Source organism: Primulina tabacum, chromosome 13 (assembly GCF_025594145.1).
Source record: "Primulina tabacum isolate GXHZ01 chromosome 13, ASM2559414v2, whole genome shotgun sequence".
Classification (NCBI taxonomy): domain Eukaryota; kingdom Viridiplantae; phylum Streptophyta; class Magnoliopsida; order Lamiales; family Gesneriaceae; genus Primulina; species Primulina tabacum.
The window spans coordinates 37562712-37579905 of record NC_134562.1 but is presented as its reverse complement, the minus strand read 5'-3'; the positions used below and the strand labels follow the sequence as shown (position 1 = coordinate 37579905).

The 17194-nt window shown below is 38.9% G+C and overlaps 1 protein-coding gene across 3 annotated transcripts in view; it reads right to left on the bottom strand.

The window, feature by feature from the left end:
• LOC142523416 (protein SWEETIE-like) overlaps positions 1-17194 on the bottom strand; it is a 50920-nt gene that overhangs the window by 24909 nt on the left and 8817 nt on the right. For all 3 annotated transcript variants that reach the window (XM_075627200.1, XM_075627202.1, XM_075627201.1), the window contains exon 8: positions 12977-13081. In XM_075627200.1, the coding sequence (XP_075483315.1) occupies positions 12977-13081 (105 nt within the window). The remainder of the gene's footprint in view (positions 1-12976; positions 13082-17194) is intronic.

Sequence of the window (17194 nt, the reverse complement as noted above, 5' to 3'; positions counted from 1 at the left end):
CCATAAAGTACTAGCTCTGCTCCGTGAAAAGAAACCCGGGTCGATAATGAACATGTCTCTTGCCCTCTGTGGAAACACCCATTGACATCCGATCTCTTGCATAACCATACTCCATAAACATCGTGAGTAGGAACAGTGCATCAACATATGATCCTGCGTCTCTTCGTTGTTTTGGCATAGCGTGCACCATTAAAGGCTTAATGCGCAAGTTGGCCATCTTCTTTGCACCGAATCTGATGTAGGAACTTTACACAGCGCCACAGTCCATGAAAAAATCTGGACCTTTTGTGGGACAGGAACTTTCCATATATGATCATGATAAGGAAAAACAGGAAAGTTTTGGATAGGAAAGAAAGAGTCGTAAAAAGATTTGACGGAGAACAAACCCGTTGACTCCCCCAACCAAACCCTGTAATCCTCCAGACCTAACTGAACCCTGACCGAATCTAACACACCTGATAGAATAGCAAACTCTCCCGTCTCTAAATCATTGAGATCTCTCCTAAAACACACATCCCACCTAAAAGATTGTCTACCTTCTACACTGACCACCTCTAAGAAGCATTGAATAGGTTTGTTTGACAGTGTATAGATTCTGAACAAAGAAGGAAAACGTTCTTTGAAAGAAGGACCCACTCCCCCCCAAACATCCTCCCAAAACCGAACGAAGTTGCCCCCTCTCAAGACCGAACCCCACATAAGATGAATTGCCGTGAAAGTACGAGAAATGAATTTCCAGGGGCTTCTGAAAGTAGCATTCGTGGCCAATCCCAAATCCCACCCGTTGTCTTGAAGACCGTAAATGCTTTGAATCACATTTTTCCACAAAGTCCCCTTCTCCTTTGATCCTCTCCACCACCATTTTCCAAGTAATGCTTTATTCCTCAAAACTATATTCCCCAAACCCAGCCCTCCTCGCTCCCTCGGTTTGCAAACTTTGCAACCATCCAACCACATGACATTTATTATCTCCGTCCATACCATCCCAAAGGAAATCTCGCATCATTTTTTCCATTTTTTTGGCCACCTTGCTTGGAACCCTAAACAAAGACATGTAGTAGGAAGGCATTGCGCTAAGTACTAATTTTATAAGTGTAAGCCGGCTCCCTTTTAACAAATACGCTTTCTTCCAACTCGCTAATTTTTTCAACATCTTGGATAGTACCGGTTCCCAAAATTCGAAGGTCATAGGCTTACCTCCCAGTGGTACCCCGAGATACTTGATTGGCCAAACGTCATTCTTACAACCAATGGCTTGCGCCAAGTCAACCACTTCCTCGTTCTCGAAGTTAATCCCCAAAATGACACTTTTTTGAAAGTTAATCTTCAACCCGGACTTATTCCCGAAAAGTTTGATTATTTCCACAAGAGCCATCACTTGCCTCTTTGTTTGTATCAAAAACAATGAATCATCCGCGAATTGAATATGTGAAATTTCGATTTTTCCTTTTCCAACCACAAGTCCTCTCACCTCATCCCTAATCTTAGCCTTGTCTATCATCCTCCCCAAAACATCCACAACCAAATTAAAAAGAAAATGGGATAAAGGATCCCCTTGTCTAATTCCTCTTTCTCCTTTGAACTTTCCCCTCGGCTTATCATTGATAAAAATTGAGAACGAAACATTAGACACACGCCCTCGTATCCACTTCCTCCATCTATCTCCAAACCCTTTCTTATGTAACACAAAATCGAGAAATCTCCAATCGACGTTATCGTACGCCTTTTCCATATCAATCTTTAGCACCCAACCTTTCTTTTTCTTTTTGCGATATTCCTCAACCACGTCGTTAGCAACGAGACAACAATCCAAAATTTGTCTCCCTTTTATAAATGCACATTGGTTCTCGGCGATCGTACTCCTTAAAACTTTTTTAATTATGTTGGTCAATACTTTGGCTAATATCTTGTACAAACTTGTTGTCAAGCTTATGGGCCGAAAATCAATGACCTTAATCGCATCATGCTTCTTAGGAATGAGACAGATATATGTTTCATTTGTGATGCCATTTACCACTCCTCCTTCAAAAAATTCAACGAAGACTTTCATCAGATCCTCCTTAACTACTTCCCAATTCTTTTGGAAGAATGCTAAGGTAATCCGTCTGGTCCTGGAGCTTTGTTCCCATCACTCTCAAACACAGCTTTTTTGACTTCAATTTCCGAGAAGGGAATCTCCAGTTCCTCTGCTTCAGACCTATCCAAAAGGCACCATTCCAACCCATCCAAACCATCCCCATCCCCCTCTGATCTCCTGTAAAGGTGTGTAAAATATTTAACAATGTTTTCCTCAATCTGTGTCTCATCCACAATTACAGACCCATCCTCCAACTCCACCTTATCTATAATCGACTTATTCTTTCTGTTAGTTAACAAAGAGTGGAAAAATTTTGAATTTTGATTGCCTTCCCTCAACCATCTTAATTTTGCTTTTTGACTTTCCATTTGAAATCTTTTGAATGTAACATTTTCCAGCTCACATCTCGACTCCCTTCTTTCCATCTGTAAAGATTCAGACCACAATCCATTGCTTTCTAACTCATCGAGATGTTTAATCCTAGAACTCAGCTCTGCAATTCTAACATCCACATTACCAAAGACTTCTTTGTTCCATTTCATCAAATCACTTTTCAACTTTTTGAGCTTAGACATAAACTTGTAGCTTTCCCACCCTTGAAAAACCCTTTCATTCCACCAAATCTGCACGAGTTCTTTGAAATTGTGATGTGACAACCAAACATTCTCGAATCGGAATGGAGATGGCCCCCATTTCGACTTAGTGGTATCAAAGAGCACCGGGCAATGATCCGATGTAATCCTTGGAAGCACTGTTTGTCTGAAATGAGGGAATATGTCCCTCCATCCATTGGTGACAAGAAATCTGTCTAAACGGCAACAAATTGGTGAAGCCCTGAAATTTGACCACGTGTATTTTGCATTCAGAAGGGGAGGTTCATGCAGTCCCAAATCCCCTATCAAACTGTCAAAGCAAAACATACTCGTGGGGGAAGAAAGACTGTTCATTTTTTCTCCTGTATTCCTTACTACGTTAAAATCACCACCCAGGCACCAGTTGTCCTCACAGATAACACTCAAACCTGCCAATTCATCCCAAAATCTCTCCCTCTCTCTTGGTTTAACAGGACCCACCACTTGATTGTATCATTGACCATAATTTGAATAGAGACCGAAAATTCCCCTACCAAGTTGTCACTTACCACCACTACCCTCGGATCCCACATCACTAGTATACCTCCCGCACGGCCTTCCGAAGGCAAGTAGACCCAATCCACAAATCTATACTTCCACAACCTAGCCACTAACATTTAAACCATCTAAAATTATCCCAAGTTTCCATGAATCAATAACCTCAAATTTATCAAAACTTTGCAAGAATATCTCATACAGGCTATTCTACCACGATAATAAGCACTCTCAATCGCTGAGTTTTTTTGGCCTTATCTTTGCAAGAAAATGGAGCACAATTCAAATAAAATGTGGCACACACTACCTGATCAAATTCTATGTGCTTTAACAAGTAGCCTCTTTTTTTCCAAACATAAGTTTATTCCTATGTGAATCTATGAAGAACGTAAAAATTGTTCTTTATGGACATATTTCACAAGACCGGAGAATCCATGAGACAAACTGCCATATATTTCCAACTTTTTCCCAGTCAATATATTTAACGTTTGGAATTTATCAACCTTATATAAATTTAAACCTTCTATATGAATCTCTTGCCTTCAACTGTGCATGAAATTATTCCAATAATAATATTTAAAATCACTTGAATCATATTTAACAGTTTCGCGCTAAATCATTGAATTTCTTTGACATCTTTTTTTACCGTAGTTTAAGTTTTAATTTATATCTCATCCAACTTCATCGCAATATATTTTCCATTGTACACATACCATCTTACGCCTATACTCCTAAGTTTATTGATAACTGTTATCACCACAACGTAATCTTTATATTCATTTTGTAATTCAATTTATTTTAGTGTGTCAGCTAAATTGTATAATCATGTACTTGAATCCAAGTACTACTAAATTGACAACGGACTTGCTCGGTCTTAATTTTTCTCGACACAATACCACTTTGTGAGTGGGAATAATCCAAGACATGATATCCTTCATGTGTTCAATCTTCCTATTCTTTTTTTTTTTGGATAGAAAACTAAATTTATTATAATATTTGATGTTACACCAATTGCGCGGATGAGTAATCCGCAACAACGTTAGAAGAAAACTAACTTAGAACACAACTATATGACATCATCACACAATTCTCAATAAGCACAACTCTATGACATCATCACACAATATTCACGACCAAGCAAATTTCCAGTCCCTAACTAAATACGAAATGTATAAATGATTGTACTCTTGCAAGTTTGTTGTCCAAGATGCGACTCCGAATTTTATTCTCTCTCATACTTGATTGACGGACTCCAAAACATCTTCAAATATTCTTCTATTCATTTCCAACCATAGGGACCAAAATGTATAGTGAATTATCAAATACCAGAAGTTGCTGAACTTTTTCTGTATGGAACACCCGGAATCCGAATAAAAAAGATCTTTAGCTTGCCTCGGAAAGGCCCATTGAAATCCCAGCTCTTTTAGAACTCTCAACCAAATACCTCTAGAAAATGAGCAATGCAGAAGTATATGATCTTGATTCTCCTCATGCTTTCGACATAAGCAACACCAGTGCGGGCTCAAAACACAATCCTTCCGCCTTCTTTGCACTGAATCGCACGTAGGCAACTTCCCCAAGACCACGATCCACGAGAAAATCTTAATCTTTTGTGGGACTTGTACTTTCCAGATATTATGAAAAAAACCGAATAAAGGGAAATTGGAAATAGGGAAGAAGGAGTTATAAAAAGAACTAACAGAGAACAACCCTAAAGGATCCCCCAACCAAACTCTATAATCCTCAATCCCCATCTGCAATCTGACACTCTCTAAGACTCCCAACAGATTAGTGAACTCCCCTAACTCACCCTCAGTAAGATCTCTTCTTTTTTTTTTTTTTTTGATAGAAAACTAATTTTATTATAATACTTGGGTAGTACAATTTGTGCGTGGATGAGCATTCCACGACAACATTACAGCAACATTAACTTGAAAATACACCAGAAATACAAGTTGACATAGTCTTCATGACCAAATAAATTTCAAGTCCCCTCACTAAATCTGAAATGCATAAATTGTTGAACTTTTGAAAGGTAGTTGTCCAAGATGCGACTCTAAATTTGATGTTTTCCCACACTTGGTCAACAGAGTCCGATTCTTCTTCAAAAATTCTGCGATTTCTCTCCAACCAAATGGACCAATATATGCCGTGAATGATCATGTACCAGAATTCGCTGTATTTTTTGTTGAATGTGCACCCCGAATTCAAATGAAGAGATCTTTAGCACGCCTCGGCATCACCCATTGTATTCCCAGCTCGTTGCAAACTTTAATCCAAATCCTTGTGGTGAAGGAGCAGTGTAGAAGTATATGATCTTGATTCTCCTCGTGCTCTCGACACAAGCAACACCACTGCGGTCTTAAAACACAATTCTTCCACCTTCTTTGCACTGAATCACACGTAGGCAACTTCCCCAAGGCCACGATCCACAAGAAAATCTTAATCTTTTGTGGGACATGTACATTCCAAATGGTATTAAAGAAATCGAAAAATGGAAAGTTGGAAATAGGGAAGAAAGAGCAATAAAAAGAACTAACAGAGAACAAACCTGAAGGGTCCCCTCTCCAAACTCTAACATCCTCGGTACCCATCTCTAATCTGATACTCTCTAAGGCTCGAAACAAATTAGTGAACTCAAGAAACTCATCCTCGCTAAGATCTCTTCTACATCTGACATCCCAAATGGTAGAAAGACTACCCCCACTATTGACAACATCAATGAAATGACAAATCGGTTTGTTGGTAGAAGTACAAATATGAAACAAAGATGGAAATCTTATTTTAAACGAGTTATCTCCCTCCCAGACATCCTCCCAAAAACGAATGATATTCCCCTGATAAGTTGATGAAAAGCCTGGTAAGACCGAGAAAAACACTTCCAAGGGCTTCTAAATGTCGCCTTCTCCGCCAACCCCAGGTCCCACTTGTTTTCCTGTATCCCATATAAACTCTGAATAATTTTTTTCCACAACGACCAAGAAGAGCCTTATTCCTGAGACAAACATTCCCCAATCCCAACCCTCCTTTTTCCTTTGGTTTACAAACTTGTTTCCATCCGACGACATGGCAATGGTTTTCCCCGTCACCACCATCCCACAAAAAATCTCTCATCATTTTTTCCATTTTACCAGCAACCTTTATTGGCACATTGAAAAGGGACATGAAATAGGATGGCATCGCACAAAGCACGGCCTTTATCAAAGTGAAACGGCCTCCTCTCGATAGAAATGATTTTTTCCAACTTGCTAGTTTCTTTGACATTTTCGAGAGCACGGATTCCCAGAACTCCATCTTAGTTGGTTTACCTCCCAGCGGTAGCCCAAGATATTTAATAGGCCAACTATCTTTTTTGCACCCAACACTTTCTGCCAAATCATCTACTTCCTCTTCCGAACAATTCAATCCAAGCACAACACTTTTGCCCAAATTTATTTTCAACCCAGAGTTGTTGCCAAACAATTTTATAATATTCAGTATTGCCAACACATCATTTTTTGATTTCGCGAAAAATAGAATATCATCCGCAAACTGTAAATGCGTCATTTCAATTTTTTCTTTCCCTACTTCGAGACCCCTGACCTCATGATCTGCCCTTGCCTTGTCCACCATTTTCCCCAACCCATCGACGACTAAGTTGAATAAGAACGGTGATAATGGATCCCCCTATCTGAGACCTCTCTCCTCTTTTAACTTTCCTTGCGGCTTTCCATTAATAAAGATTGAGAAAGACACATTAGAAACACATCCCCTGATCCACCTTCTCCATCTCTCATCGAATCCCTTTTTCTCCAACATGAAATCTAAAAATCGCCAGTCTACGTTGTCATACGCCTTTTCCAAATCAATTTTGAGCACCCATCCTTTTTTTTTCTTTCGTCGATATTCTTCCACAACTTCATTCGCAATAAGGCAACAATCAAGTATTTGTCTTCCTTTAATAAAAGCACACTGGTTCTCCGCAATGGTGTTACACACGACTCTCTTCAATCTACTTATCAAGACCTTAGCCATGAGATTTACCTGTTTTGGCACCACCCTAGTAAGTTGATGAAAAGCCTGGTAAGACCGAGAGATGAACTACCAAGGACTTCTGAATGTCGCTTTCTCCGCCAACCCCAAGTCCCACCCGTTTTCCTGTATCCCATAGATGCTCTTAATAACTTTTTTCCACAACGACCCCCTTTCCACCGAACATCTCCACCACCATTTACCAAGAAAAGCCTTATTCCTGAGACATATATTCCCCAATCCTAAACATCCTTTATCCTTTGGTTTACTGATAGGCTCATAATAATTTGTATTTTTATTGTCATATCTCTCATTGTTACCACTACCAACGTGCTTAATTGACACATTTCTGTGTGATTTTATTGTAGAAGGAAGTTTTCTGCTCTTGAAGACTTGAAGCAGGAAAATACAGAAGTGGTTTTTGGACAAGGCGTGAGCACGTCTTGTGACTACTCTTCAACTGCCTAGTGAGAATCAATGAATTTTCATATGAAGAATAAATACAAGATATAGAGTTTTTCCATAAAAAAAAACTCTATATTCTTAGTGGATATTTTCTAATATCTTTAAGATTTTAGTGATTAGATTTTATTTTAGATTATTGGGTTTTTATACTCTTGGACCCACTTTTCCTTTTTGGCTACACAGAACTCAAGTTAAGGGGCAGCAAATAAGATCTACATAACAAACAAAATCCTCCAATCCAAAAAAATAGAGACTCATGTGAAGGAGGCCAAAAAAAAAACAATCAAAAAAGGAGATCTCAAAATATCCTCCCACAAAAAACGCACATTAGAAGAAACAAGAGGAGGAAAAGAAGCTCTCCTTTTTTTTTTTTGATAAGAAACTATTTTATTAATATCAAATATTAACGTTTACAAAGCGTAGTGGACGAGCGATCCACAATCCACGACGTGAAAAGTAAACTAGGATCAAATCAAGAACAAATAAAACACCAATCCCTAACAAGATCTGTTAATAATAAATGCTGAAACGAGGGTATGGTTAGTGTCCATCTCGCCACTCTGATTCTGATTGTCTCCCACAAATTCTCTGAAGGCTCTTCTAAGTCGTTGAAAATTCTGTTGTTGCGCTCCAACCAAACCGACCAAAATAAGCAATGCACAATAATGCTCCAAAAGTGTCCAAGGCCCTTGCCCTTTAGGTAACCGTGGTCCATAACGAACATGTCTCTTGAATGGAGCGGAAAGGTCCATTGAAATCCCAAATGTTCCATGACCTTGATCCAAATACGTCTTGTGAAAGAGCAATGAATCAATAGATGATCTTGATTTTATTCATCATTTTTACACAAAACGCACCAGTGAGGACAAATAGAGTAAGTCGGATTCCTTTTCTGCACTTTGTCACTAGTTTGTAGTTTGTCCAACGCAACAATCCAGGAGAACACTCTCACCTTTTGAGGGATCGGTACTTTCCAAATTTTGGCAATGAAGAGGAAAGATGGAGTAGGTAAATGGGTAAAAAAGGAAGAAAAGAGAGAGTTAACGGAGAAAAGACCCGAAGAGTCCTCTAACCAAACCCTGACATCCCTTACCCCGACACTCAAAGATACTGAATGTAGAATCCCAGAAAGAGATGTGAATTCTGCCAACTCGATATTGTTCAACCCTCTTCTGAAGCGCAAATCCCACTGAACAACATAAGGACCTAGACTATCAGAGACAGAGTAAAAATGATTGACTGGTTTATTAGTGGACACGGATAGAAGAAATAGACGAGGAAAACATTCTTTAAAGCAACACAAACCCACCCATCTATCCTCCCAAAACCGAAAAAAATTCCCACCCTTGAGCACCGAGCCAATCAACTGCTGACAAAGTGGATGGGTCCGAGAGATATACTTCCACGGGCTTCTAAACGTTGAGTTTCTTGTGACTCTTAAATCCCAACCATTGTCTTGAAGCCCGTAAATACTTCCCACAACTCTTTTCCACAAAGAACTATCCTCGACCGCGCATCTCCACCACCATTTCCCGAGTAATGCCTTATTCCTTAACCGGATGTTACCTAATCCTAAACCTCCTTTGTCTTTCGGTTTGCATACCTGTGTCCAGTTAATAACGTGACAATGCGACTCCCCATCAGGTCCATCCCACAAGAAATTCCTCATCAATGTTTCCATTTGCTTTGCCACCCGGTTTGGGACCATGAATAAAGACATAAAGTAAGTAGGTAGAGCACTTAACACTGACTGAATCAGTGTTAATCTACCACCTCTAGATAGGAATGCCTTTTTCCAACTTGCCAACTTCAAGGACATCTTGGAAACTACCGGTCCCCAAAATTCCAATTTAGATGGGTTTCCTCCCAAAGGTGCTCCGAGGTATTTAATAGGCCATTTTTCTGTCTTGCATCCAACTGCCGTAGCCACGCCCTCAACTACACCATCCGATTGATTCAAGCCAAGCAAGGAACTCTTTTCAAAATTAATTTTCAGCCCCGATTTTTCAGGAGATATTTTTACTATTTCAATTTATCACTGTGAGGCTTTTTTTGCTTCAATTTAATATTCGTGTTTTGTTCAAGTATTTGTTGATTTATATTTAATTCTATGAAAGTTGTATCTCGGTTAATCTGACAATTTAATTCGATATATAATTTTCTATTGTTATCCATGAATTCAGTAATCCGTAATTGTCATGAACGATTGGTACATGAGTAACGATAGATTAGGTGTGTTGTGCTATCATAGCATATTTAATCTAAATAAATCAACGAAACTCGATCTATCAATTGCAGCTATCTCGGTCGTTAGATTTTAGGATTAACTGTTTTCACAAAACGAAAAAATATTATTTTTAATTAACATGGAACGCTACGTGCCCAGTTAATTATTGATAAGTTTTGACTGGATGCTGTTTTTGGTCAATTAAATTAGGAAAACACAAGGATTTTAGCGGCTATCCCTACAATTCTAAGGTTAATTGATTGGAACAACTTGAATAAATTATTTGTTTGCCGATTAATAGTGATATAATTAAATAGTAGAACTCTCTTGAATCAGATCTTTCTCATATTAAATTCTCATTTTATTCTAGTTGATTAATTATAATTTTAATTTATTATTTTCCTTTCTTGGATAAATTTAGTTAGTATTTTATTTAATTCATATAACAAAATCCCCCTTTATTTACATTTTGCTCGAAAGAAATAAATCTCACGTTCCCTGTGGATTCGACCCTGCTCATCATTACACTAATTTTATTTAGATAGTAGGAATTTAATTTTGGTGGGTCAACAACGACAGCACACCATTTACACACCTGCTTCCATCTGACCACATGGCAGTGATTCTCCCCATCATCACCATTCCATTCTTGTAGCCACCCTAATTGGAACTTTGAAAAGGGACATGAAATAAGATGGCATCGCACAAAGCACGGCCTTTATCAAAGTAAGGCGTCCCCCCCTCGAAAGGAACAACTTTTTCCAACTTACTAATTTCTTGGACATTTTCGAAAGCACAGGTTCCCAGAATTCCACTTTTGTGGGATTACCTCACAACTGGTACCCCAAGATACTTAATAGGCCATCTCTCTTTTTTGCACCCAAAAGTTATCGCCATATCATCGACTTCCTCTTCCGAACAATTCAATCCCAACACAACACTTTTACCCAGATTAATTTTCAACCCTGAATTGGTGCCAAACAGTTTGAGTATGTCCACTACTGCCAACACATCCTTTTGTGATTTTGTGAAGAACAGAGTATCATCCGCAAACTGTAAATGCGAGATTTCGATTTTTTCTTTCCCTACTTCGAGCCCCCTTACTTCATTAACTACCCTTGCCTTATCCACCATCCTCCCCAACCCATCGATGACTAAATTGAATAGAAACGGTGATAGTGGATCCCCTTGTCTTAATATTATCTCCCCTTTTATTTTCCTATTCTAAACAACTGGAATATTGTTCACTCAATCCCAACATATCATCTCATGGTTCATTCAGATCAATTGATTTTGGATCAAATCAAAAGTAACTAGGACTTTCCACATATGAGAAGCACCTTTGTGCATTTTCTACTTGATATATTAGTAATAAATGCCATAACTTAGAGGTAAGAAATTATCGAAAAAACAACCCAGATTTCTATCAGCTCATAGCTAGAATCCTATCACTGGAATTCAAACAATTAAAACTTAAACCAATTGAGGAGATCATTGCACCCGAACAATATTTTAGTGTCCAGTAATTAACTTTTATGGTGTTGTATGTTAATAATACAATGCTTTAACAATTTAACTTAATGTTTTCCTAAGTTAATCAAGATGGTGCTTTATTAAGTTGTACCAAACTTCTAGTTTCACGGTCTGGGTAAGCTACCGACAGCGGAGGTGATGCAAAAAAAGTGACCCTCAATTGCTATGAGTCCCAATTGGTGTGTGTTGTGTAGGAATGAAGTGGAAACGCAGGATCATATGCTAATTCATTGTGTATTCACGAACGGCTTGTGGACTGGAGCTTTGAAAGAACTGGAATTGGTTTGGGTGGTGCCTAAGTCAATGACTGATTTATTCGCTATGGATCTAGGACAACTAACAGGTATGAGGGGAAGAATTTTTTAGCAAGTGGTGGTGCAAGGCATATGCTGGACAGTATGGCTAGAAATAAATCGAAGAATTTTTGAAGATAAGGAGGACAATAGATATCAGTGTTGGGATAAAGTCAAGACAAAAGTTGCTATGTGGATCTACACTCATGATAAATTTAAGAACGTGTCGATTTTAAATATTTAGAAAGATTGGGTTTATGTGTATCATTGATACAGGTTTGATATTATGTAATTCATGTTGTTAGTGGACAACTAGTCCACTGTTGTAACGAACTCTTATCATATCATTAATAAAATATTGTTCCTTATTAACAAAAAACCTTCTAGTTTCACATTGCTCATGCAGTTTTTCAAGGGGAGAGCCATTGAGAAGAGCCACTCTGGGACATCTATAGTTATTGTGCGGAAATTAATAACACTAAACCACGTTTTCATCTTTCTACTGCTACTTCGACTATTTCTACTGCTACCCTATTACAAATACTTTTATTTTATAAGAAACGATCATATTTTATATATAAATACTTATATATATATAAATCATGTAATGATTACAAAAAGAGGATAAGATATCCGCACACAGAGCCCCTAAAACTCAAGACACATCAGCAATATATTAATTTCCAATCTCTAAATAAGCCTATAATCGAGAGCATAGCATAACTCTTCATGCCTCCTAATCCACAAAGAAACCCACAACTTGATCTTTTCCCAACACATTACACTATATCTTCGAAAATTCTCTTGTTCCTTTCTAGCCAAACATACCAGCAAATATAATGAACCACCACCATCCAATGCACTCTCTCTCTCCTACCAAGGTCGCGCCCTAGATCAGCCACAAATAAATCCTTTGTTGTCCTCGGAGCTACCCAAACCAGACTCATCTCCTTCAGAGCTCTATGCCAAAGGCATCTCGTGAATGGCAATGAATACAAATGTGGTCTTATGTCTCCACCTCATGCCGACATAGCACACACCAACTTGGGCAGTGATAACAAATACTTAATACATTGTTATGCAAATATGTTCATGGCAAAAAAGATGAAAATAAACTACATGTTACTAACAGAAGGTTGTGTTAACAAAGTTGAAAATAAAGTAGATGTTACTAACAGAAGGTTATGTTTGAGTTGCATATGTGAAAATATAACTGGTATACAAAAGGATTTGATAAAGATACCAGTGCTTGAGCATCAGTCGATGTATCTGAGCGAAGCATATCCATAACATGCAGAGCATAGTCTTGCAGTTCACTGTCTGGGTGAAAATACTTCAAACAAATAACCTGCAGACAAAATTTCAAACAGCTGCAAATGTGATATCATCCAACATGAAGATTTTATAATACTTTAACGGATGCTCGGTTTCACATTATCCCACGTCACTATGCAACATATGCTTCCCAATTGCTTTCACGTGATAATAATTTAGTTTTATATGTTTTCAATCACTATTTGTTTAACTAAATCAGAATTATTATTTCCACCAAACCTTAAAAAATATAGAGTGAGGCAGTTATCAAAGCCTTTGTCCCTTTGATTTTCGATATTTTGCCTGGAGGAGATTTCATTACACTTGAAGAAATAGTAAGAAGTTGGAATTGAAATTGCTCTCTGATGGAATTTAGATGTCAAAATATCCAGCCGCCCATTTGTAATCTACGGTAGATTTCAGTACACTTGAAACAAAAGAGAAATAGAGTTAGTTTAATAATGTCACGACGGATCTCGACTATGGATACAGATGAAGTGATTAAGATAGAGTTCAAAGCGTTCTCACTCTGGATGGTTAACGGAGGCTCTGCCATTCGGTGGTCTGAAAGAACAAGGAATGCGAGTTATATCTTGGATTTGGATCGAGAAGAGGCCGGTTGGTTCATTTCAAAATTAAGGAGTTTCGTTCACAGTCCTCAGTCAATGTCGGATTTCTATCGGTTTAGGGGCAGAAATGCGATTGTAATACTACAACGTTTTGTCAATAGGAGGGGCCGATTTCTAGAGATCTCAAGATTTAATTTGCAGGGAAGGAAACAGATAATAATTGTGCCAAGCGGATTAAACTCTTTAGGGTGGACAAGGATTTTAAACTTATTCATTCAGCTACTGTCGGGGAAATCTCAGAGGTTGGAACAAGCTAAAGCTGATTTATGGACAAGCCCCAATTAGAGGTACACGACCTCAACAGGCAGTGAAGAATAATGAAAGGGACAATCGTCAAAAGATGCATAGAAGCACACAGGTATTGGTCAGGAATGGAATTGAAAGGAATTGGAAGGAAGCCCTCATTGTTACTAGAGGAAGAGTCAATGTATCTTGGGAGCAGATTGAATCGGTATTAGGCAATGACGTCAAGAGGAGGATCAAATTATTTCCGTTTCAAGATAACAAAGCAGTATGGTGGCCTTCGCAACCGAAGGAATTCTCTTATTACCTTCATTTGAGAAGAGGATTCTTTGATAATGGAGTGTCTTTAGACTTTGAGGAATGGAGGCCAGACATTAACTCATCGGATACGGTATACAAGTGTTGTAATAGCTGGATTAGGATATCCAGTTTACCTTGGAATTTATGGACACATGATAACTTTAAAGCCATTGGGGATCGATGCGGGGGTTTGGTGGAGATCAGTGATGATACATTATCTTTCAGAGATTAAGGAACAAAAGACGGATTTATACCAAATTAAATTTTTCGATTAATTTGAATGGGGACAGGGCAGAGTTGTTAATTTCAGTTGCATCCTTCGATCTAAAGGCGTATGAGACTTATGCAAAACAGACATACGCACAGGTTGTGATCAATGGCAAGCGGACTGCGGCAGTGTGGGGCAATTCCAATATTCACAGGATTAGGGAAGAAAATGGGAAGTCTACAAGCTGCAACGAGGGAAAGACGGTAGAAGAGCAGAGGGTTTTACCACAGATTAGAGCAGAAGATATGAACTCAAAAAGATGCTCTCCGGCAGTAAAACTGATGGGTAGTAAGGTGGAAAAATTTTTAAAAAGAATCGTACCGAAAGAAATCAAGAATTTCAGACCATCTCCAGTACACTCTGCTTCAACAAAGGACTATTCGGACAGGGATGCACAAAAAGATGGATCAGTACCTGGAATTTGAATGCCTCCTTATGTACATACCTATTGCAGAAGAACTAACTTATCAACTAAGGAAGATGCGGAAGTCAGCGATCCCAAGGGAAGGTTGAAGGCCGTCGAACTGAATGAGGAGGAATTTCGCGAGCTTCGAGGAGCAGATTTTGATGATAAAGAAGATTTTAACTTCGATGATCCACAAGAAGATTTCATGAATGACGGGTTTGATTCTTCAGAATCCGGCAGCCACACATCATCGCATTCGGAATCTAGGGAAAATACCAATAAAGAGGATATGGACATTAAAGGGCTGTTCTCACAGGAGGAAGAACACTTCACCAAAGAGCCATCCTTCCTTGAAAACACTAAACCCTTAGTGGGTAAGGTACTATCGTGTTTCCATCCATCGAGTCTTAATCATTCTTTTTCACTCCACGCTTTTTTTCCTTCTTCTTTTTCTGCTATGGGGTTTTCAAGTGGGTTAGTAAGGGGGGTGCAATCAGGCATGCATGACAAGTCGTGTTCCGAGATAGATGCTTCGAAAGGGACTACAAGTGGAGTTCAACACAAAGGCCGTAACGAAAATGAGGGAGGTGGATCCTGAATACAAACCGAAAGGAAAAGACCAAAAGGCTACGGGCATTTCGAGCAGAGAACTTGACAGATTGAAGTGAGGTATCAATTATGAAAAAGGATCGAGTTCGAGAGGGTCACACCAGTTTTTATGAAGATTTGTTCTTGGAATATTAGGGGGGGAGGATCATCGAGAAGGAGAGAACTTGTACGTAGGGTTATTCGTAAAGAAAATCCGGACATTGTCGTGGTTTTAGAAACTAAGAAAGTTATGGTGGATTGTCGCTTCATTGCAAGTTTATGGAAATCAAGATTTGTGGATTGGGTGAGTTTACCGGCGGATGGGAGATCGGGAGGTATTACAGTCATGTGGGATCCTAGAGTTGTCTTCGTAAGTGATAATCTGATCGGGGATTTTACAGCCTCTATTGAAATTAAGATGCAGGATGAGATCAGCTGGTGGTTCACAGCGGTGTATGGCCATTGTAAGCCAAGACATAGAGAATTTTTTTGGGATGAGCTTGCGGGCTTGAAATCCATATGTGGGGATAAGTGGTGTGTCGGGGAAGACTTTAATGTGGTTAGAAATCTTACCGAAAAAATGAATAGCCACTCAGTTACCACAAGTATGGTTTGTTTTGATAGCTTGATCGAGGAACTAGATCTACACGACCCTCCGTTATTGAACGCAAAGTACACTTGGTCAAACTTCAGGGTGAACCCAATTTGCTGTAGACTGGACAGGTTTCTTTTTTCAGGGGGATGGAAAGACATCTTCCCAACGTTCAGACAAACCGTGTTGCCAAGAATTACTTCGGATCATTACCCAATTTTGTTGGACACCACAAAGTTGAAATGGGGTCTTACCCCGTTCAGATTCGAGAATGCGTGGTTGTTGCATCCCAAGTTCAAAGAATCGGTCAAGGCATGGTGGAATAGATGCATTTCTAATGGGTGGGAAGGATATAAGTTCATGAGAAAACTCAAACAAATTAAATCTGAGGTTAACAAATGGAACATCGAGATTTTTGGTGATGTAAACCTCAGAATTTCGGAGCTGGAAAGTTCGATTAAGCAGTTGAATGTGAGAGAGGCGGGGGGCAATTGGTCCCAAAGTTTACAAGAGCAGAGAAGGGAAGCGCGATGCGAATTGCAAACTCTGGCCATTCGAAAACGGCAAATTGAGAGCCAAAAAGCGAAATTGAAGTGGCTAAAAGATGGGGATCAAAATTCAAAGTTTTTCCATTCTTTATTGAATAACTGAAGGAATAGAGCAATGATAGACAAGATAGAGTTGGAGGATGGGTCATTGAGCGTCGAAGAACAAGAAATTGAGAACAAAATTGTTGGTTTTTACAAAAATTTAAACAAAAAATCAGAAGGAGAGGGATTGGGTCTCGAAGGGCTAGAGTGGGATCCAATAGATTCGGTTGATGCTGAACGGCTGGAAATGCCTTTTTCGGAGGAAGAGATACAAGGAGCGGTGTTGGAATGCGATGGATCAAAAGCTCCGGGGCCGGATGGTTTTACAATGGCATTCTATCAAAAGAATTGGGAAACAATTAAAGCCGATCTTATTAAGGTGTTCGCTGATTTCTTCGAGGGAGGAATTGTAAATGGAATTACGAACAAAACATACATATGCCTTATACCGAAGAAGAAAGAAGCGATGAAGATCAAAGATTTTAGACCGATAAGTTTGATAACGAGTTTGTATAAAATCATGGCAAAAGT